Genomic DNA, 24073 nt, shown 5'->3' on the forward strand with positions numbered 1-24073 from the left:
GTATAAGTAAGTATCTACTAAAAAAAGGGTGGCAAAGCGTCCCAGGCTTTGCGGAATGCTCGAACTCGTGACTTAGATGCTATACCGCAAAAGTACTTTCGCATCATTTACCGTTTACCGGTTCCCAACCGATTTGAACTTATTCATAAATCACTCAAAAGATCCCTCAAAATAGTTTTAAAATAATAAAATTGATTTTCTGATTAAAATTAGTTATCTATTATGAATTGGTTCATTATCATTACCTTTTTAAAACCGATTGGAACCGATTCAGTTTTGTCGGAAATTCCAAGACCTTTTTAACGAGCCCAAACATGACCCCATTCGCTTAATAAATGCGCCCCATAGGGACTTTTTAAACTTTGACCTTGAAAACCCGTTATTAGGAATGATTCAACGGTATTTTCGTATAAAGACGAAATGTCCGCCTGGGTAATCTCTAAAATATATCCAAAAATGAAAAAAATCGCACAACGCGTTTTCGAGATATCCCAACAAAAAACTGGTTTTGGAGGGGAAGGGAAGGGGTGGGGGAAAATGAGGGCCATGTCCTCCGAAGGTCCCAAGTCGCTATCTCTTACCGTTTGGCCTCTAGAGCTGGCGGCACTCGGACGGACAGACGGACAAACAGCGTGACGACATTTCTCAGAAATCGTCTAAAACGTAAAGATTTGTTGATAAAATTGGTCTCCGGGGGGTGGAAGGTGGAAATTTGGGGGGGGGGGGTGAAAAAATCGAGGGATTATAATATACTGCTCTCTCCGTGGAGTTCGAGCAGTAAAAATGTTTGGGAGAAAGATTTCCTCTTTTTTAGCACTTCACTGTTCTGAAGTCCTTCTGTATTACAGACTTTTCTTTGTGTTGGTTCTTGTCCCAACTATTTTATCCAGTCCTCGCTGTGTTCTAACCCGTCAAATCATTGCTCTACCTGTCGATTTTACTCGGAGGTTTTTTGAATTGTAACGGTATATTCTAGTACATTCAGAGGAAATTTGTAGATTTTCGGCAGAATTTCTGCATAGAAAATCTGTAGATTTTCGGCAGAAATTCTGCCTAAAATCTGCAGATTCTCGACAGAATTTCTGCATAGGAAATCTGAATAGTCTCCATTGTCTCAACAAAAATATTGTTGATTTATCAAGAAACTGCAGAAGTTACAAAGAAAATGGTATGCTCTGCTTAACAAGCATTACCGATTGAACATTTTAGATATCTAAAAGATGCGAGGCAAAAATACTAATTTCTTAAAAATCGCCAATCGAATAAATTCACACGAAATTTAGGTCGACACTGTGTTTAAAGAATTAATTTCACTATTCTCTACTTATAACACGACGTCACAGAATTCTTTATTTTATATAAACACTGTGAAATCACCAAGAATAACTCTATAGAATTTTCCAAACTTCAGTGAAAAATATTCCATCTTTTCAGACACAGCTGTCTGGAAAGTCTGGAATGTAGAAAAATCTACAGAAAATCGGCAAAATATCAACAGAAATTCGTCAGAGTATGTAACAGGATTCGTCAGAAAATCTGCAAAAATTTCTGACGAATTTTGTTCCAAGCCTAAATAAAATTCGTAGTAATATCTACAGATTTCTCAGCAGATTTTCGGCAGAGGTGTAGATATTTTCTGCAGAAATCTTAAAGATATCTGACGAAATTATTTGACGGGAAAACCACCGAAAAGTCGTGGCAACAACCAATACAAAGAAAAGTCGATAATGCAGAAGCATTTGAGAAAAGTATAGCACGAAAAAACATGTTCATTTCTCATTGGAATATCACCATAACTCCCTCTCTCTTCAAGATTTTTCTTTATTTAACCAAGTGCTAGATTTTTGTTTGAACTTTAATATCAGAGTTAAAAAAGAATCCTACAAAAAATGTATAAGAGAGAAATGTGACTAATAAACTCAATAAACTTCTCTATCAAATTCACAAAACGACATTTTTGACACAATTCAAGTTTTCGAGATACATTTGATTGAAGTTGCTAAAAACTGCAACATTTCTATGTGTTCTGACCGTTCTGAGATATTTGAGACTACAGCGCCTCTGCTGTCGTTTTCACAAGCTACATCTGTTCTAGAGAATTATCGGCCATTTAAAGGTTTTCAATTTTCTCCTTGGAAAGAATTCAATTAGTTCAGTAGAATCGAGCTATAGTCGCCAAAGTACCAACAAAAAATAGCAAAAACAATTTTGACTAGATTACAGCCGCAAAAACAAATTGAAATCAAAATTATAAGTTTTGTTTTTAATTCTTAATGGCGCCGGCACACCTTTTCAATTGAGTAAAATTCAATCGATTGAAATTTTACCTCTTACTCTTTCAAATTGAAATCAGATGTAGCTGTCCCTTTCTGTCAAATGAAAATTAAAATTTCAATTTCATTTTTAATTTCAATTTTAATTTTCATTTGACAGAAAGAGACAACTATATCTGATTTCAGTTTGGAAGTATATAAGGTAAAATTTCAATCGATTGAATTTCATTAGGGTAAAATATTGCGCATGTAGGCGTGGCCAAAAAGGTGGGAATATCATGTCACTATTGCATTGATATTAATCTTACACATCCTGAAAATTTACTGAAAATTTTGAACAACCCGAAAATTCTTCCAGGACATCTCGTCGTAGGATTATACAGAAGGAGTGGCTTATTATTTGCCATCAATTCTTTATAGGGCGTGGCTTATTATTTGCCATCAACTCTTTATAGGGCGTGGCTTAAAAAATACACAGAGCTCATTCAAAAAGTCAAATACAACCTCCCTGCAGTGATAAAAGTAATAAAAAGTTACAGTAAAGGATCCCCAAAAAAAAAACTTAAAAAAAAAAACAGGAAAAGATAGAAGATTTATTTTTAGATTTTAGTCTATAGACAAATAAAACTACTCTTAGACAAATATCAAACTAGCACTTCATATTTTACGCCATCAAATGTGCTCTTCTAAAACTTTCTGAAAATTAACAACACTCTCCAAAAGAGGAAGAGAAATTATTTAAAGAAAAATCATAATATAGACACTGAAGGAAAAACTCACAAATGTCTACTCTACGACAATTTTCTCCAGTGAAATCATCACATGAAGGATGCATGGATTTATCATATTTTTTTTTGCAATAAACACCAGCTGATAGATGTTGGTATGATAAAATTCTCACTGAATTTTATTATAAACCCTTTGTGTGTGTAGATACCTTGAGGGATTTATAGCTTTAAGGTACACATGTAAAATATCAAAAAAGTCCAACAGCATCTCTTTGGACTTTCTCAAGGGTCACCAAAAAATACCAAACTCTAAGAGGATCATTCAACTAAATCATTCACACATTAAATGTATTCTTACCTGATGAGGTTGAATTTTGTGCTGACGTGCATATGAAATGGCAGACTGATCGAGAATGTCCCAGGATTTCTGACGACGTGATAGAGGCATTCCCATCTGGAATACAGAGTTGAAACAACAAAAATTCTAGATAAGGATTAAAATTTAAGCTTGAACTTTCGATGAATTTCACTTCATCTTTTTCTCAATAGCTTAACATAAATAAATTATTAAGCTTTCCACTCAGATATTGATCGTCCAAATTTTCGATTAGAGAACAGTAATCCGAGACACATACCAAATAGATGTAAAAAAAAATCTCAATTAACTTCGTGTTGTTCTCTTTCAATTTAATTAAAGCCTGAATAGAAAATTTATTTATTTTTTTGTGATTTCTTGATAGTATAAACGTTAATAAATAGAAATATTTATATAATTCCTTGGAGCGCGGACAACAAAGTCTAATGGTGTTTGTCCTAGCTAGCTATAAAAATATTAACGTAGTTGTACGATGGGTTAAATTTGTGCCCGTGTAATATCGCACGACCGATAAATAAATAAGTGCAAGATAGTTCGACAAAGATTACGCAATTCTCCCAAAAAAACGTGAAATTTTATAATTAGCCGAGATACACACTAATAAATAAGTTTTGATTTGACCCAATATAAATGATCGTATTTTCTTCTTTTATCTAAAATATGGTAATTTGTGAATAAAAATACTAGAAAAAAGGGGACATGTGGCGAAGATAAAAAGCAAGCTTATGGTTAGCTGGTATGTGTCTCGACTTATGGTTTTCCGTAGTAGCGATAAGTACTTTTTTCCTGTAAATTGTAAAGCTATGGGGTATTTTTTTTTGTAATCATTTCTAAATTTTTAGGCACTTTTGAGTAGATAACGCCAACACAACGTTCCATACACGAATCAGGCCTTTCGTCAAGGGAAGTTCGGAACATGCAATGTTCTTTGTTCTTACACACTGGACGCAATTAGTACACATTTAAAGGTGCTATTCCAATGAAAAATGAACATGTTCTTTTTAGCACTTTACTGTTCTTAAGTGCGTCTTAGGGACTTTACGACAGGGCCCGGTCCCTTATAGGAATGTTGCAGCCATCTAAGTGAAGTTCTTCAGTGTTTCTACAAAATCATATTTTCTTTGCATTGGTTTCTGTCACGACTTTTCAGTGGATTTAGAACGCAGCAAGGACTGGGGAAAACAGTCATGACAGGAACAAATACAAAGAAAAGTCGATATTGCAGTAGCATTGGAGAACAGTAAAGCGGATAAAGTGCTAAAAAACATATTCAGGAGAAAGATATACCCTTTTTACCATGTAGTTTTAGCACTTTACTGTTCTCAAATGCTTCTGCATTATCGACATTTTTGTGTTGGTTTCTGTCTCGACTGTTTTTCCCATCCCTCACCGTGTTTTAAAACCACTTAACAATCGAGACAGGAACCAATACAAAAAATGTCGCTAATGTAGAAACACTTGAGAACAGTAAAGTGCTAAATCAACATGTTCATTATTTGTTAGAATAACACCATAATGCCAGAAAATTTTCTGGTGACCTAAAAGGGATTCGGCATCGTAGGACGAATACTCTATCACTTGACTCACTAAGTGCCTTATATATGAAAAACTTCAACTGAAAATGAAGGACAACCTAATTTTTTCAGACTATTGAATTTAAAAGATAGAACTGTACTTCTTCGTGGTCTTCTTTTCCTTAGTTCATCTGAGATACTGACGAAGGAAATCTCAAAATTCTAAATTAGAAATTATTCCAAACTATTCAATTTCAACGTTGTGTATAAAATTCGATAATTTTCTTTTAGCAAAACAAAAATCAAATGATCAAGAACAACTTACCGCCTGAGAAGATATGTTCGTTGTATCGCTTATTTCGTTGGGATTCGCTTCACCAGGCCATCTGGATAGAGTGTGCTTCACGTGACACCTCGACCGGACCTCCTCGGAAACCGCCACAAGAGCCGTCAAGTAAGCCACACTATCCGGTGTCACTTCAAACTTATCTCTCCGAAGGGGTTTAGCAATGATTCCCAGCAGCATCGTAAGAACTCGCGAAGTTCTCGAAACTGTGGTCGGAGTTGGATGACGGAAGCCCTTGAGAAGATGTCCCACTAGGGCAAAATGGAAGTTACTCTTAAAGGACAACCCTACAGCATGATCCAATTGCTTAAAGTGCCATTCCAGTGGTTCCCTGGTAGCCATCATAACATCCATGAGACTCTGCTTATCGAACAAGCTTTGCGAATTAAGTGTGTGCAGATTCTGCTCCAAGAGCGCCAATCCAGCTGCATAGAGAGTCACCTCGTCCAGCTGAAGGACTGACACGGCCACCCAGAAAAGCGCCCGATGGATAGGAGATTCAGGACGCAAGAGTGGCTGCAAACGTGTCAAACACATCACCAGAGCCTCAATCAAAGTGATATCTGTAAAGGACTCGAGAGCTTTCACCAGAATCCTCAGTAATTGCTTGACATCTTGATCTGTGACACTTTTACTGATGCATCCGTAGACAATGAGAGCCCTTGGCTGAAGTGCTGGATTGTAGCAGAAAGCAAAACTCTTGGACAGTGAAGTCCACGTTTGCAGCCAATCGCAATCTGGAATGTCTCTCATACATGCCTCCATGATTTCCAGAAGGGCATCCGTTATAACTTCCAAAGATGGCAAAGCCAAGCGTTCTCTATCAGATGGTGGAGCCTGAGAAACCCGTTCATTTCCCAGCCATCGATCATTCGGATGCCTACAGCTTGAACGAAAAGCCGTTACAGCAGCCGACTTGACTTTACTAATGCCAAAAAGGAGGTAGAATTTCTGCAGAGAGAACTCATCCAAGGACAATCTAAGAACTCTCTGGGTTTCCTCTGCAAGGAACCGCATAAAGAAAAGTTATCAATTCCAGACACAGGATCACCAAAAAAAATGCATTGAAAAAATCTTAATGAATGCTCTACAATGAAAGGGATAATAACCTGAAAATGAGGGCTTTGTACATGTACACAGGGAATGAATGATGTTGATGACCAACCCATGAGTGGAAGCACGCATTGACAGTGAACCCGTGCAAACCTGAAAACACGGAGAATTTCAATCCACTCCATCACTCAACATACAGATTTATCTAATATAAAACTGCTACTATTTTTGCTCCAAAGAGGAAAAAACTCACCAAGAATGTTACAGTGTGGAACAAGTACGGCAAATGCCGAGCAACATCCAGGCAATTATTGAACGACAACATAAGCAAATACCGCGCCAAAATTGCGATATCGTCAAAAATGACGTGTTGTTCGAGAAATTGCGTTGGAGAGTGGCATGTTTTGTCCATCACCTAAAAGCACATATTAATAAATCGATATTTTTATCTATTTAAATTACAACTCTATTGCTAAAAATTGTTTTCTATTTAAAAAAAAAATTTGAAAGATTGCTTGTAGTCTCGTTGAGGAAAATAGGCCACGCCCTCTCAAGGTTTATATATATATATATAACGAATAAAAATGATTTTTAATGGTTGACGAAGTATTCATTCATAACCCAAATAAATACTCCCACTATATCAAGCGTAGGATGCATAAACCCTCTAAAAAAATAAGCCACGCCTCCTATATTTCGGAAGTGTAATTTATAGTTGGACCACTGCAAAATTGTTTTCCAAAAATGATGGTTCATTCATGATTTGGACCATGGTTTGGTCCAGCCGCACCATTAAATTTATAAAACGAAAATCCTTATCACTCTAAAAAAGATCCAGATTAAAATAAAAATAAATAAATGGGCGTGGCTTATTTTATTCATAGGAATTATAGAGAATATTTTTCAAATAGAAAAAGTCCGTGCATTTTATCATTTTAATATATTTTATGGGGGTGAAAAATCGAGGGATTAATACTGTTCTCTCCCTGAATTTTGAGCAGTAAAAATGGTCTCAAATTTAGTTGAAATTGGAACTACAGTTTCATCAGGGGCGTCACCTTTTTTCAATGGGCGGAGCTTAACTTGCAAATCAAATACTAACACTCTATACAGTGGGTCCCGGGATTATGCATATCGGGATTATGCATAGAAACGGTAGTATGCAAACACATCTATCTTTGCTTATCACTAGGAACTCATTTGTGAAATACTTTTTGATATGCCCCTAAATGTATGCATTTTTTTCGAAGCGGTAAATGTGAAATGCATAACTTATAAACCGATGGCGCTAAAAATAGCCCAATAAATTGGGGCTAAGAATATTTTGCATATTTTACGGTGTTGCCGTAACTTATTCAAAAGAAGTCTCCTGAAAGTATGCAAAAAGTTCCAAAAATATGTAATAATCTCGGGACCCCCAGTACATAAAAAACAGTCATAATTTATCATGTTCTCCTAAGCTTTAAAAAAAAAAATGAAGTTATAAAAAATCTTTGTGAAATATAGTCAAATGTGCTAATCCGGGCGCTTCGCTATCTGGATTATTTATCACTAATCCACTTAAAATAATATTTTTATTTTTATTTCCGTAATAAATAGTCACTACAGTAACATAATATAACTATTAAAGTTTGAGAAAAAGCAAAAATAATATTTTTATCCATTAAATAAGTGACTGTAATCGACTCATTTCAATCTTGTGCCAGCTGGGTTCTTCACTAAAAATTTTCCAGCAGTGATATTTTCGCTAATGACAGTTGCTTGATTCAAATCATTTATTGTTTTTTCCTTGTGAAAAAAGTATTTTAAATCCAAAGGTTTAATTAAAAGTGAATTAGCGAAAAGGCGATCCACTTAGAGCACGCTGACTTATTTCAGTATTATCTTTATTATATAAATTTTCTTTAATATTTTTGATAATATTTTTTTTATATTATGTTTCTAAATGAAACTGTGAATAATTCTATGAATTTAGATGAAGTAAAAAAGATTTTCATCAGTCCAAAAACAAGCGTTTAAGTAGCACTCTTTGGAAAACGATCCAGTTACCCCATCTTACTATAATTGTTAAAAAAAAATGAAAAAAATTCTCTAACAATAAATTTTAAAATATGAAACACATTTTCTGATTGAATTATTCACGTGAATTACAAGAAAAGTTCGTCAAAAGGACGTTCTTCTACTCTGAAAAAAATATCTTGTTAAACGAACAAATGGATTTTGTTGAAATTTTGTCAAAAGGATATTATTTTTCAATTTGACAAAACTTTTTCTTGCATTTTATATAGTAAAACACCTTTTTGACAAACTTTTAACAAGATCAACTGGATCTTGTTAAAAGTTTGTCGCCGATTTGACAAAACTTTTCCATATGCTGTATGGAAGAACATCCTTTTTACAAACTTGCCTTGTTAATTTGACAAAACATTTTTTTCAGAGTATATAAAATATGAAAAAAACTTTCGTCAAATTGGTAAACAACATCCTTTTGACAAAATTTTAACAAGATCTGTTTGTCGGCTTAACAAACTTTTTTTAATCGGAGTTAGCCAATCAGAGAACACGATGAAGCTGAAATATTTTAGCTGTAATTTTTTAAGAACAAATTATTAGTTAAATTGAAAAGGACTTACCCTACAGAGCCTTCCAATGACTTTCTTAGCTACTAACTGTACATTTGCAGATGCCAGAGCCACTGCTGTGTCTGCCATGATCTCAACTTGAGGCGATCCCAACCCTGAACTTACAGACTTGTGAATGAAATTATCCAGAACCATATCGATAAGTTCTGGAATTTGCCCAATTGATCCCCAAATCTTGGCCTGAATCGATGGATACATCTCCTTCTGCTCAATGGTCAAGTTGATGAGTTTTTCGAGAATCTGGGAGACTTTTTGTTTTTTTGATTCATCGGAAGCCTTGCAGAATCTCACGAGATTCTTCAACCATGGCGTCATATATTCCAGGCAGAGATGTTTGAGCTCAATTGTGCTCCTCTGGAAGCCCTGAATGCACTCCTCGAGGAATTCCAGTGTCAAATGTGGCTCATTGTTTGCCAATTTTTCACTAACGGACTTTATGAAGATGGTATTGTTGCTGGGAATGCAGAGTCCTTGTGTTTCTAGGAGTTGCCCCTCGATTTTGAGGTCAAAGGTTGCCGTGAGGGCACAAAGTTGATTGTAAGCTGCTGTCCGGAGATTTGGATCTGAGGAGCCTAGATTCAGGAGAGCCATATTTAAAAGAGTTCCTGGTACATCTTTTGGACGGATTTTCTGATGAACCGTCACAGAATCCGGTTGACTGAGTTCCCAGCGATTTCTTATGTGAATTATAGCCTGGACAATATTGTCACAGTCATTGTGAATGAAACTCAATTGACCACTTTCATTGGCAATGGACAAAGTGAATTGATTATCATCCACCAGACAAACTTCTTCAATTTCCGAGGCATAGTAAACATCATTGAGAAGAACGGAGTGAGCTAGAACTTTTGTTTTCTCAGCTGACGTGATTTGTAGGGCTGTTGGTCCAACTTTTATTGCAACTTTGGTATCTTTGTGACTGAGTTTGAGGGCATTACTGAACACTTTGAGATCCTCATCGAGGGACAGAGTTGCCCCTGGGAGTTTTTGTTGTTCCACATCGATAAATTCCACAAGTTTCTGTGGATTATCGAGGAATACTAATTTTTTGTTTCCTCTCAAATGTGCGAGAATCCTATCGTGAAACTTTGTATACTCCCTGACCCAGGAATTGCAATTGTAGATATAAACACATTGAACATTTTCATAGGCAACTTCCGGAAGGACGTAGAACCATTTCTGAAGGAATTCCGTCCGGAAGCGATTGTCTGAGCAAGTATGAGTGAAATCAATGACCACGTCAAAGGGGGAATGACAGAAGGGCTTAAGGGTGAGGATGACATGATAAATCAAGAGATCACCATTTGTCTCGCCAATCTTATACCTCCTGGCAATGTAGTAGAAAACCGGATAGCCACTCCTATTCGTTCCAGCTTGATAGAAAATATTCATGGATTTGAGTGTCTTGAACTCTTCCTTCTCATGCATCTGATGCTTCACCATGATCTCCTCGAAATTCGTCGAGGACATATCAATGGAACTCCATCTAGCATATGAGGAGAATAGCAAATGCGAATCGATAGGTTTATGTTCCGGAGGCCCTAAATACGCTAAAAGCGTAGCCATTTTGTCAAAAGGTCTCCTCCCCACGGCCTTATGATCCCGACTACTCGACAAATAATCCCCAATTCTCTCCTGATGTGTCCACAGGAGTCGATGCAGTGCCAAAACATTGGCATCCGATATGAAACTCATGCTATGCGATGTCTGATCAACAGTTTCACAATCCGAAGCTATTTGGATGAAAAATCTCCGGGCTGTCTCAAAATGCACCCTTAGAATATCATTAAAACAGAGCATATGCTGCTCCTTGGAAAATTCCACATGATTGGCAATATTCTGCAAAATTTTCGACATCAGCATCAAGCCACGTTTAACCGAACTCGGTACTTGTTTGCCAACAATTCCTAATTCCTGCGGTGACACAATAGCCGGATTGATAAACCGGAGAAAAATCACCGTTCCCACAGCCCCAATATTGTTCTGCAGAACATTGGGAAATCTCTTACTAAGCACCTGATACAGGCAATGACACATTGATCGCAATTGTGGTGGGAATCGCTCAGCAGATTCGATAATTGCATCGAAAACTTTCTGCGTCAGAGCTATGAGATTCCTTCGATTCTGCTCAATGTCCTCTTGAGGTTCCAGCCTAGCTGGATCTACCTCAAAACTGGCAGAATGTTCATCCAAAAGTGGCCTTATCAACGGCTCTAGCAAATTCTGCAGATAACTCGATCCGTAGATCTTAAAGCAGAATGCCATGATTTTGCTCCCTAGCGAATTCCCGCGGAAAAGCGTCTGCATGCAGTCAGACACTTCAACTTCCCTGTAGAACATATTCCACAGCAATGGGGACAGAAGATGCTTAGCATCAAACAGAGTCACCAAAACTCTAGCTAATTCATCCATCTGCAGCGTTGTGACAACATTGGCCAGAGCCATGGCTATTGGCAGTTCTCCCTTGTCACTAATCATCGTGACCAACTGCACCAACTGCTCAAATCTATCAGCCAGTACTGTCTCAGCCAATGTGTCAAATTCCGTTCCCTGCTGCAGAATCTGCGTGAGAACTTCCATAAAAGCAGCCCGTGTCTGCAGATCAGGATTATACCCCAAATCAATTGAATGCATAAGTCCCGAATCGATATTGGCACTCAAGAGATTCGACATAGCCTGAATCGTAGCATTACGGAGAGTTCTCAACTTCCCCGCTGCCATTCTCGGCCTCGGCGGAAGTGGCGGATTCGTCGGATCCTTATCAGCTTCTGCAGTATCCACACAATCACTCAACAAATTCATAAACAACGTGAAATATTTGAGAAACAATGCACTCTTTGCATCCATCAAATCCCCCCTGTCAGACTCCTCAGGCTGCAGCGGTAGACCCCTCAACAGAGCCGCTACAGCCTCCATACAAGCCTGATCCAAATCTCTCGTAATTATCGTAACATCACCTGAACTTGGTGGTGCAATTTGGTGTGATGTTCCCATCACCCAATCTGTCAGATACTCAACAAGTTTATTCCTAAATTTCATCTCTTGCCTAAAGGCCAAATCATCCCGACGCTTCATCATCACCTCAACCAATTGGCACAGTTTCGTTTTAATGTGAATTGCATGCACTGTCATATCCAAATGCCGAACATACCTCACAATTCCCAGCATCATTCCCTCAATACTCGTCACACTCAAATGCTCATTGGAAGGTGGCTGATCATTTTGATCCTTTGCCTGCTTCCCATCCAGAATACTCTTCATGATATATATACTATGCTCAATAAATTGCGTATTGATATCTGTAACAATCACTTGACCCTGTTGATCAAAAAATTTCTCCACAATCGATCGGATTTGGTCAAAGAGAATAGGATAGAGCTGGGCAGACATCTGCTGCCCAATCAATTCCTTCACATGCTTCTGAATCTGTTGACCAAATTTTTCATTATTGCACACCAAAAGACGCAGCAACTGTCCAATAAATTGAGTTACTGGACAGAATACCACTTCCTCCTTCTTCTGATGCTTCTCCGGCTGCTCCTCCTTGGTTGAGGACGCAGAAGCCGGAGTTGTGGGATGCAATGAGCCCCTACCAGAACTCGTAGAGCTCGATAGGGAAGAATTTGAATGCGCAAGGGACGCTAAAAACAATAAATATCATTGTTTTACATTCTAAAGGAAGTAATTTCATCAGGGTTGGAATGATAACTTTTCGACACTATCGAATCGATAGTATCGATAAATCCGATAAATCTATATCCGTTAGATTAAGCGAATGTAGACATTTTACGCATTATTGGGCCATTAATTGTAACATAAATTTAAATTTTTCAGAATCGACAGTCGATAGTATAGAAAATAAGTTATCATGTCACCCCATTGATTTCTTTAGGTTTCCTTCACTGTTTCCTTCACTGTTTCCTTCTACGATCTGCCCAAAAGTTTTCTAAACCATGTCTTTTACAAAATTAATTACCAAATAAAGTTTCAAAACTAAATAAATATTATGCAACTGATTTCGAATAAACCAGCCTTACCATTACAATTTTGAGGAGAGCCCTTCAGGCTCCTTCCATTAAAAGAAACTCTTACGATTCACTCGTATAATCACGTTCTTTAGATAAGTTTTGATTTAATCAAGTTTCAATACCTGGATTTTGTTTAAAAAAAAATACCCCTACCATTACAACTTTAAGGTGTCTACACATTGGAGCTGATTTCATCAAGAATTATTTCAAATATTCTTAAAAGAAAAATCCGTATTTTTGAAGAAAAATGACTCCACTTGTGCATAAATTCCATAAAATTTTTTTGACAGATTTGCTATCATTGCGAAGTCTCATGCTCTTGTAATTGTTTTTCATGAAAATTTGTTGTTTCTCTGCTGGAAAAAGTGAGTAAAGCGTTTGGTGCAGTTGCTTGGGATAGTATTTAGTGAATACTATCCTAGTGCATACTCCTCTGTTTTAATCCATGGAGTACGAAGCCACTGTACTGAAGAACATCTTAGGAATACACTGATGCATTAACTTCCGGCAATTTCTGAAGAAAAATCAGGGTAAATATTCCTTCAAAGGCTGGATTGGATTCCACTAGGAATGACATCTTCAAAAAAAAACACCATTCTCTTGCATTTTTGGAAAATTTGCCACAAAAATTCACTAAATACTATCCCATTTACTATACTTGACGAAACGCTTTTTTCACTTTTTCCAGCAGGAAATGACAAATTTTCATGAAAAACAATCTTGAATCGTGATGGTTTTCTTCAAGAATTCTGTCAAAAATGACTTTGATGAATTTTGTTCTAATGTGTAGCGTGTAATTTCTTTCAAAAATTTTTGATGAAAATTTCCTTGAATTGGATATGATTTTTGATAGAAATTGCCTACACATTAGAGAAATTTTCTTCAAAAACCCATCTTTTTGTCAAAAATTCTCCCCAATGTGTAGGCAATTTTCTTGAAAGACACTTCTTGAAGCTCATTTTTGATAGAAATTTCTCATAATGTGTAGACACCTTTAGGGAGAGGCCAATTAAACTGCTTGGGGTTCGGCTTTGCGCCCGTGATTCGGAACCACTTTCTGATGCTCTGTGTTGTTCTTTCTTTAAATTTTATATATTTCTTTTTTTGTGGCTCACTGTTTGATGTCATTTATTATTTGTATAATTCACGTTTTTTATTTCTTTTCTCGTCTTTTTTTTCTTTTTAATTACAACAATTTGTGGTGCACAGTAGCCAAACAGCTAATATGACTACACCCATCTCTTACCATTAAGGCACTCATGGACAGACTCTCCATTAATAATATTGTAAAAGTGTAAACCTGATCATACAACCTATGAAGGGGTTTTCCATCGTTTTACCCTGGAGGTTGGTCACCAACGCTAAGACGGCGATGGCCGCAAGGTACGGTGGGGTTAACATGAGTTATTATAAGTTATTAATGGTACAAATTTTTAATGGGAGTACCCATTAAAAAATAACCCATGCCCTCTGTAAAATTTTAATTACATTCAAAATTTTAAGCACGAAATAATTGGGAAAATTAAAAAATCTGGAGTTTTACAAAAATCTGATGAATTTTGCTTAAAGGCATCTACACATTGGCAGCAATTTTCATCAAAAATTGCTTTCTTGAAGGAAATTACGTGCAATGCTATAGGCACAAACGTCCGTCAAAATTCTGTCAAAAATGCAATTTTTGACGAAAATTGCTTCCAATGTGTAGAGGCCATAACACTCGTGATTACAGTAACAATTAGACAAAGTTTCCCAGTCAATGTTTTCCTTCATTAAGCTCTATAAGTGATTGCAGTATCTTCCACTTTAATTATTACAAAAAAAAGCGCTGGTGCACAAATTTAGGTGAGAATGTTAATTAAAACCGGAGATAGAGGCCGGTCAATATTCGAACGTTGACACCTATAGCTCGGGTCAGGGGTTATCGAGCGACTTAAGTTTTTTTTGATAGGTATAAAATGCGACTACAACATACTAAAATTTGAGCCCGATGCATAATGGAATTTTAGAGTTATTTAACTTAGAAAATTGATAAGTTTTGTTTTTATAATAACGCCCCTAGCGGTGGTTTTACGAACTTCCGATGTTAGAAGGGAAGTGGCATTTCACGAGAGCTTTCCAAAAAGCTCCAACTTTTTAAATTCTGACCATTAGAACCGGAGTTCTGGCCATTTTAATAAATGTTTTTGTCACTTTTAGTTTAGGAGCTATTAAGCTCCAAAGAGCGGCCGGCCGGGAACGTAACTTAGCCACCCATATGAAGTGACGAAACACATTTTGGCCAAATTTGAGCTCGATCGGACGACATGAAATTTTGTTAGGATTATATAACTGCTTTCTGTTTGAGTTCGAGCAGCAAAATGATTTCACAAATTGATTGCCAATGCACCAAAAAGGCATTATCCAGAAATGCATAATTCCGGGATCTTCTTTGCTACAGTATCCTACCCAAAACAAAACCCCGGGACGTAGTTGGATTATATTAATTTGGATAGATAATTTTCCGAAGGATTTTCCTTTCGGAAATTCTTTTATCAAAAATAATTATTCGGGAGAGGTTCAGGTTTCATTTGTCTCTAATCCCCCTTTTCATCGCTCTAATGTAGCTAAGAATTTTCTCATTCCATAAACAACATTTGAAAAGAACTTAGAATTCCCCAAGTAAAATTTTGATAATTCAATGTTTAAAAAAAAAAAATGAATTAAAATTAAATAAAAATCTCATATACATTTGATAAGGGGGCAAACAAGAAAATTGAAAAGAAGTTACAGTGAAGGATTCCCATTCTTTCTATTGAACAAACTCACCCATGGAAGAGGCATTCTGCACTTGGGAGGTCTTATTCACCCGCGTCAGCTTTGTATTTTGCCCATCGTCGTTGGCTGGTCGATTGAGACAAACACCGCCGATTGTCAGGAGGAACTGAAATACAAAGGAATAAATTGAATGAAATCTATCCACTCTAAAGGCCTGATAATTCATTCATAAAATGCTCATTTTACACATCAATGGCAGTGAAAATGTGTGTGAAACAAAGAGGAAAATGAATGAATACGAATCATATTCAAAACTGATTCGAGTAACATTTTATTCTTTTAATCACTGAGAAAAAAAAGACGGTGCGATTAACTTTTTTTTCCTCATAACTTTAACAGTTTTTAGTTGTAAAAATATATCAACATTTTTTAATGTTAATTTTATACCTTATTAGGGGTAAAATTGATATGAAAAAGGGTAACTTTAACCCCCAATACACCTAAAAAGGGTAATATTTACACCGATTTTAGATCAATACTTCAGGGTAAAATTAACATTTCCGGAATGTTATTTTAACATTTTTGGATTTGGATTTTGGATTTTTGGATGTAAAACCTACATAGCAAATCAATAAATAAGCAGTAAAAACAATATTCTTCTAAAGAGATATGGATGAATGAAAGGAAATGTTCAAAAAAAAATGAATGAAACACTTACCCAAGTCATGTTGGCCCATTCTGTGATCTGTTCATCCAAATCGTGTTCTGTGCTCTGATGACTAGCTCTCCGTTTGCCCATTCCTCTGTGGAAGATCTCCGCTTGTCCATCTTCCGTCTTTCCCTTGGGATATGTCTGCAGCAACTTGCTTTGTGCCTCCCAATTCCGATAAGTCTCCTCCCAAGCAGGCTGAACACCATTGGCACAATGTTCAATCTTCCTCAGTAGCCCAAAGATATGCTTCTGCAGAGCAACTCTGCCCTGAGTGTGATCAAAAAAGCAGAATTTGGACTCTGAGCCGGATGTCGTGAGAGCACTGGAAGCCACAGAGAGTTCTTGGAAGAGATGATAATTGGGAAGAATGATAGAAACTGTGAGTTCATCGGAACCCGATCGGATTTCTGCCTCTTCACAGAGCAATCCGAAGCAGGAAAGGGATGTGATGATTGAGTCCAGATCCACTGACCAGAGATACATGAAGAACACTACCTCCAATTTCATATTTGCCTGTCGGCAGATGGCAATCTGACTGCCCACATTGGCATAATCCTTGTGACGCTGAAGGAATGTATTCCTGCAGATGAGAATTTCCCTCATCCACTTGAGTACATCCGTGTAATTGGCAATTTGGTGCTGAATCAATTTCTGGGATATTGAGAATAACACCTGAGAACTAACATCCCAAAATGTATTAATCGGTGCCTCTGGATTCCACACTTCAATTTTATCCGGCGAATGAAGTGCCAGGAGAGCTTCCATGGCCTCCTGAGCGACATCAGGCATCGTTGGCTGATGCACTAGACTCACGAGGCCATTTATCAACTCCAATGTTGAACTCTGCACTTCATGGCCAGCCTTTCCGAGGCTCTGGAAAAGGTCAATCAACAAAAATAAGGAAAACCTCCGAAACTTCCAAAAGGAAAAGCCTTACATTCAACAGAAGCATGGGATCAGCATGAATCAGGCGAACCATGAGAAGAAGGAGTGCCTTGTGAGCTGGACCCTCTTCTGGACGAGTCAAACGACTCTGGGCATCTTTGGATTTTAGTGTCAGTGACGTGATCATCCTCAATGGAGTATGAGCAATGTAGCCCTGAGTCGCTTTGTTGAGAGTATCAGTGAAGAGAGCTCTCAATTCAGCTGATCGAGCATACACCAAGTCAATTTGGGGCCACCATGGCAATCGTGGCTGTGTTACAATCCTGCAAAAGCGTTGAAAGCAATTCTGACGATATAGTTTTTTCAGGTACCACAGAATTTCTCTTGAACTGAACAATGTTTCAACAAAAACCCACCCGGCAAATTCTGCAGAATTCTGCAGAAATTCGTCAGATTTGAATTACTAACTGCCGAAAAATCAGCAGAATTTCTGCAGAATTTTGTTCTAAGGTGGATCCGATCGTTGTATGAAAATTCTGCAGAATTTTCTGCAGAATTTCTATAGAAAATTTTAAAATTATCGGCAGAATTTCTTTAGAGTATTTAGATGATTTCTACATTTCTTCTACCCTTTCTAATGTTTCTAAACATTATTTTAACTACATAAAAATATGTATTTCAATTTATTTAAAATTCAATTTTTATTCAACAATTTTACGTGAATACTCTCTTTTTTTACAATATTATTATAATGTTATAATACAATATTTTTAAATCAGCCATAATAGAAAATACGAAGGGGAAGGAAATGGTTAGAAAACACGAAAGAAATTCGCGATGCTCACGAAGTCGCACGACTATGCCGAAGCCACACGAAGTATCCGATTGAATGACAAGAAACGTTAAAATTTTCAAAAGTGCAGAATTGCAGATCGAAGTTTTGCTGGGAATTCCTCTTACAAAATATTTTCGATCATTGACTAACTTGATTTCAATTTTAATTCTTTTTTTCACTATATTTTTGACTCCAGTACGACTTATTACCGATTTGACTTGTTTAGTAAATTTTTCATAAAACAATTCCAAAATTGATGAAAATTGTTAATAAAGTAATTTTTTTAATATTGAAAAATACGAGAAAGCAATAATTTGAGATAGTAGACATGTAGGGGAAAGTTTTGCACCTTCGTAATGTTGCAGCTTCGTAAAAGTTGAATTTTTTTCCAAGTTACTAAATGAATTTCATCCATGGACATATAATCTAAAAGCTAATCCTACATCTCACATTTCCTGACAAACTTGGAAGCCTAGGCCTTTTTTCCTGGGTCCAAAAGGCAAAAATAAAAATGGGTCTAAAATCGTAATTCTGATGTGTAATATTTTATGCATTTTTGCACACTGCAAGTGTCTTTTCGAAAAAGCAACTATTCCAAATGATAGAGGGTTTATTAGGGTTAATATTTACTGAGAAAATCTTTTGCTGGAAGGGGGTCGTTTTTGTGGGTGGAGGAAAATTCATAAAAATTACCACCCTTGCAGCTCAGGAAAATTGAATTTTGCAGCTTCGTAAAAACATCTGTCAAAATTACTGACCATCGAATTTGAGAATTTCTCACTGTTTTGGGTCACACTGTACACGCCGTTCGGTATATTTGATTCATCAGAGATTCCACTGAATAAATTCACAAGAAAATTTTGGGATATTAAACAATTTTCACTAAAATCTCGAAGGAAAACACACACTTCCCTATCAAAATGAGACTTCATCAGATGTTTTTATTTCACTTCTGTCAAATCAAACATTAAGCCTGAATCGGCTTATGGTAGGTGTGATTCTTTCATTGCCCATGCGGTGCGTTTTAAGCATTTTTCATACAATTTGCTTTGTTTTCAAGCGGAGTTTTCCTCATTTAACTTTAAATTTATCACTGGTAATTTTAAGAATCACTGATGTCCAAAAAATGTTCTGTAAGACAGATTCGAGACGTTAGAGAAAAAGCAAGGAATACAATAGGTGTGATTACTACTTTCTGATTTGTGCAATGATGAAACTAAACTAGACTGCTTATGGTAGATGTGATTCTTTAATTGCCACTTCGATGTATTTTGAGTATTTTTCATTCAATTTTCCTTGTTTTAAAGTGGAACTTCTCACTTTTCACTTTAAATTGGTGGCTGGTCATTTTCGAAATCAGTTACGTCCGAAATATGTTCTTTAAGACCAATTGGAGGGGTTAGAGATAGTCCGAGGATTACATTAGGTGTGATTATGAGATAATCATACCTAACCAAGCTCTTAACTGACTGTCAGAATGCAGGGAAAAAATGGTTTTCCGAGTGTCAAAAAACATGTGTTAGAAAAATAGCTTAAAATTGATTTTCGATGCGTGATATCTCCTACAAATGGTGAAAACAAGTAGATGAAAGTTCCATCTAAGTAATGATGCCCAAATTTTTGTGTCCGGTGTAATGTTTTCAGGGAAAATGAGGCCTACAGAGGTGGGAAAAAGCGGTACGAAACTGAGTTAATCAGGGCACCTTCGTAAAAAATGTCGCTACATTTTCATTTTCCTGTAGAGGAAAATCCAAGGACTTCCAGGAATTTTGTGAGGCACAATAATGAACCCAATAAGTAAGAGATTTTTTTTGATATAGTGATATAATTGATTCGGTGTGTGTGGCATTCAGTAAAAAATCTTAAATCTTGGACTGCTTTTTTAATACGAACCTTCAAAACCTTCCCCTATAGATGCGAAATCTTCGTTTAGACACTTCTTAAATCCTATTCGAAACTAAAATAAAATAGCTGAAACTGTTTATGAAATTGATGATCGATGTTTTGGAGTGGCTTTGTTTTTTCGAAAGATTATTACTGAACTAATCGACTACCTCTAAGATGTATTAAAAAAAAAAAAGAAATCACTGAGTCCGCTTTCTAGAAAACCTTAAAAAAACATGTTTTTGGAGGATGTGAGGGTGTAGGGGGAAAAGTCAAAAGACTTGCCTAGATTGATTAATGGGAGGGTCATCGAAAACCAGAAATCGATATCTTCCCTGTTTGGTTTCTAAATCGAAAAAAATATTTACGACCTATACAACCAATAAAAATATTCAAACAAAACAAATCATTTGCGGGTACTTTACCGATTCATTACCGATTGAAATCAATGCAATCAGAATCCAATTTTTAAACCTTTTCAAAAAACTCCAAATTTAATCAAATCAATTGAGAAATTAGCTTCCTCGAGCGATTTAACTTTGTCTTCGAAAAATTCGATGTCGAAAATTTTTCGGTCATTGGTATCTATGAACGAAATATTTACATTGACTATCTCTGAAAACAAGAAAACATAGTCTTGTAATGGTACTCGAAACAGGGGGGGTCACCGGAAACTGGAAGTGGATATCTCTTACGGTTTGCCCTCTAGATCTCTTTAAGTTCGAGCTGTAAAAAAGAAGCATATTTTTCCGCACTTACTTGAGAAGAGAGCTCACGATGACGAAATGATACGCTGGCGGTGATGAAAGACTGAGGCAGACTTTGAGAGCTTCGTTGTTGTGAGGTTTGATGCGGAAGCACGAGACCCAGCAATCGATCATGAGATCAATGTCCTGGAAATTGTATCCTTGACCACGAGAGAAAGGTTTCGATGGATTAAAGAGCAAAGCCTGGAAAAATCACAGAAAAAAAATAAATCAATCCTCAGAGATTCCACAGGAGAACCAAGAAATAGAAACCTTGAGATCGTTGATGACACTCTGAACCAACTGGAAAGTTACATTGTTGGAGTCTGCAATATTGATGTACGTTGATGCTTTGCAGAGTTTGACACAAGCAATTGCAGCAGATTCCGTGAGTTGCTTGGAAGAAGCATGAGAACCCAAACCCTTTTTAATCCCTTCGACAAAGTGCCTCTTTTTCAGATGACACGACGAACACGGAGCTCCAGAATCTGCATTAACAATCTCCTCCAGGACTTTAGGACACAGAATCAGGAGCAGAATCTGCAGAGGCCAAACAGCCGATCGACTCTTCTTGTTCTCAGCATACAAATCGAGAATATCAAAGAGTTGCTCACAGCACTTGGACAATTCATCATTTGGATTTCGCTGGAGTTCAGCAAATTCATGCGGATGGAATTCAATCCACGTCCACATGGCCTTCTCCAGCGAATTCAAAAGGATCAGATGAGCTGATTTCTTCAGCAATCTAAACTTCAGAAGAGTCTCCGTGAGGAGTTTTGTTAGTCGATTGACATCGAGATCAATGTGCTGTATCAATTCAATATCACTGTAATCAGGATTCTCCTCAGAACAAGCACTGAGCTCCTGAAGACGTGCTGAGATCCGATTGAAGACAGCACTGAAGTGATTTTGGGACAGAGCAAAAAGGACTTTGGAAGCCAGAGCTTTCAAGGATGTTGCATTTGGGTTGTTTTCACTTTGTACATCTGCAAAATGGTAAAAAACCATGACAAAGGGGAGGAAAAAGACAATATAAATTTTACTTCATTGGAAAATATATGATATTGCATTTTTTAAATAAATAAAATTAAATAAACTGAAAAAATAATATTAGGTAAAACATTTTTCAGAAACTAGTACCACTTTAGGATCAATAGGAATTAAAGGTTTCCGCTCATGAAAAAATAGACCACGCCCCTACACAGATTTTATTATTATTAAAAAATAAACATGTTATGGTACAATAATTTTAAACGAAACTTTTACTTTGATTTTACTTCTACGATTGTAAGTGTTTGGCGGATAAAATTGAATTCTTGCACGGAGACGTTACATATTCAGACAGGGGCTAATTTCAAGTGGGCGTGGCATTATTAAATTTCAATTTGTAATCAATTGCCTTTACTTTTGATTTAAGAAATTGTTTCTCTTTATCATTTGCTTTTTACAACTTATGGAAATTGAAAAATTTTAGCCATTTGCCATTTAGTTTAATTTAAATCATTAACAGAATCATTAATTCAATTTGTTTAAAAATCTGTTTTGGGAGGGCGTGGCTAATTTGCAATTATTTGCAAGCGTATCTCATTTTTAACTGCTCGAACTCCAAGAGAGAGCAGTTTTAACAATCGTGTTTTTTTTTCAAATTCTCTCAATCTTGGCTGCCAAACGGTAAGAGATATCAACTTTCGGTCTTTGATGACCCCCCCCCCCCACAAGTCAACATTCTCTATCGAACTAGCTTACCCAAATTAAACCGAACCCCTCCAAAAACATGTTTTTTAACTTTGCAAAAAATTGGCCCTGACGATTTCGTTCATTTTTGGATATGTTTTGAAGGTAGTCTAACCGAACATTTCGTTTTTCGACACCTATCACCGGAAAATTCGCCATCATGAATTATTCACGGTCAAAGTTAAACAACCCTAGAGGTCCTAATTTTCAACGGACTTGGTTAAATTTGGACTTTTTTGAAAGCTCTTGTAATTCTGAACCCGACTGCGTCGGTCATAATAAGTAATGGGTCAGAAAAGTAACGGTAATAGCTCTATTTTAAAAATTCTGTTTTCGCACTTTTTCAGTCTTTTGACCCATATAAAATTCAAACGGTAAGAGATATCAACATCCGGTCTTCGATGACCGCTCCTCAAATGGCATTCTCTCGAACTTAATCTCTTTAGTGTTCCCCCTCCCTGTTCATGTGTTCCCTATCTCCCAAAAATAGTTCAAAAATCAGGTTTTTCTAATTTTGCTAAAAATTGAACCTGACGGTTTCGTTAATTTTTGGATATGTTTTAAAAGTAGTCCAGCTGAACATTTCGTCCTTTGACACCTTTCACCGGAAAAATCGCCATCTTGAATTATTCAAGTTCAAAATCCTAATTCTTAACCGATTTATCAATTAATTAATTAAAAGTTTAATGATTTTTTTGAAACCCTTTTCTTGAACAATTTTCAACTTCAAGATGGTTTTGCGGTGATTTATAGACAAATTAAATTCGACAATAATTATGCACCAGAAAAATTGCGAGAAGGTATATAAGGTAGAGCTCTTTCCCGGGAGTTCGAGCAGTTTGCAAAGCCTCGAACGCTTTGCCACCCCTTTCAATTGGAAAAAAGTAATACAATTTAAACTCTTTTCACAAAAAAATTATTTGGAAAAAATAATTGCATTTATCCCATAGGGGTAGGGCAAATTTTTACAGCTTCGTAATGTTACGCTTGCAGCTGAGTAAAAGTTGATTTTTTCCAGAAGTTACTGAATGAATCGAATCCGTGGCCATATATCCTAATAGCTAGTTCAACACCTGACATTTCTTGACAAACTTGAGAGCCTAGGGCTTTTTTCCTAGGTTCAAAATTCAAAAATAAAAAATGGGCCAAAAATTGCAATATTGAGATGCAATATTTTATGCATTTCTCGCATTTCAAGTGCCTTTTCGAAAAAACAACTATTACAAGTTATAGAAGGTTTATCAGGGCTAATATTCACCGTGAAAATCTTTTGCTCGTAGGGGGTCGTGTTTGAGGGTGGAGGAAAATTCAAAAACATTATCACTTTGACAGTTCAGGAAAATTGAACTTTTTCAGCTTTTCAAAAACATCTGCCAAAATTATTGACCACTAACTTTGGAAATTCCAGATATTACACATTTTTCACGAAATAGTTCAAGAAAAACATGGACTTTTCTAGCATAAGACTTCAAAAGAGATTTTTGGATTAGTACTTCTGTAATTCAAACTTTCCCTGAGGTTAGGGGAAGTGTGCCAAATTTCGGCCAGCTTCTAATTTCGGCC

At 36.6% G+C, this 24073-nt stretch overlaps 1 protein-coding gene across 7 annotated transcripts in view; it reads right to left on the bottom strand.

The window, feature by feature from the left end:
• The window catches only part of LOC129798850 (neurofibromin), a 43991-nt gene that overhangs the window by 16799 nt on the left and 3119 nt on the right, over window positions 1-24073 (bottom strand). For all 7 annotated transcript variants that reach the window (XM_055842258.1, XM_055842260.1, XM_055842264.1 and 4 more), the window contains exons 3-12: window positions 21050-21762; window positions 20790-20980; window positions 17364-17634; window positions 16433-17299; window positions 15766-15880; window positions 8924-12573; window positions 6544-6705; window positions 6347-6443; window positions 5217-6238; window positions 3360-3455 (exon numbers count right to left, since the gene is read on the bottom strand). In XM_055842258.1, coding sequence (XP_055698233.1) covers window positions 3360-3455; window positions 5217-6238; window positions 6347-6443; window positions 6544-6705; window positions 8924-12573; window positions 15766-15880; window positions 16433-17299; window positions 17364-17634; window positions 20790-20980; window positions 21050-21762 — 7184 coding nt within the window. The remainder of the gene's footprint in view (window positions 1-3359; window positions 3456-5216; window positions 6239-6346; window positions 6444-6543; window positions 6706-8923; window positions 12574-15765; window positions 15881-16432; window positions 17300-17363; window positions 17635-20789; window positions 20981-21049; window positions 21763-24073) is intronic.

The sequence above is a fragment of the Phlebotomus papatasi genome, chromosome 1 (assembly GCF_024763615.1).
Source record: "Phlebotomus papatasi isolate M1 chromosome 1, Ppap_2.1, whole genome shotgun sequence".
Taxonomy (NCBI): Eukaryota; Metazoa; Arthropoda; class Insecta; order Diptera; family Psychodidae; genus Phlebotomus; species Phlebotomus papatasi.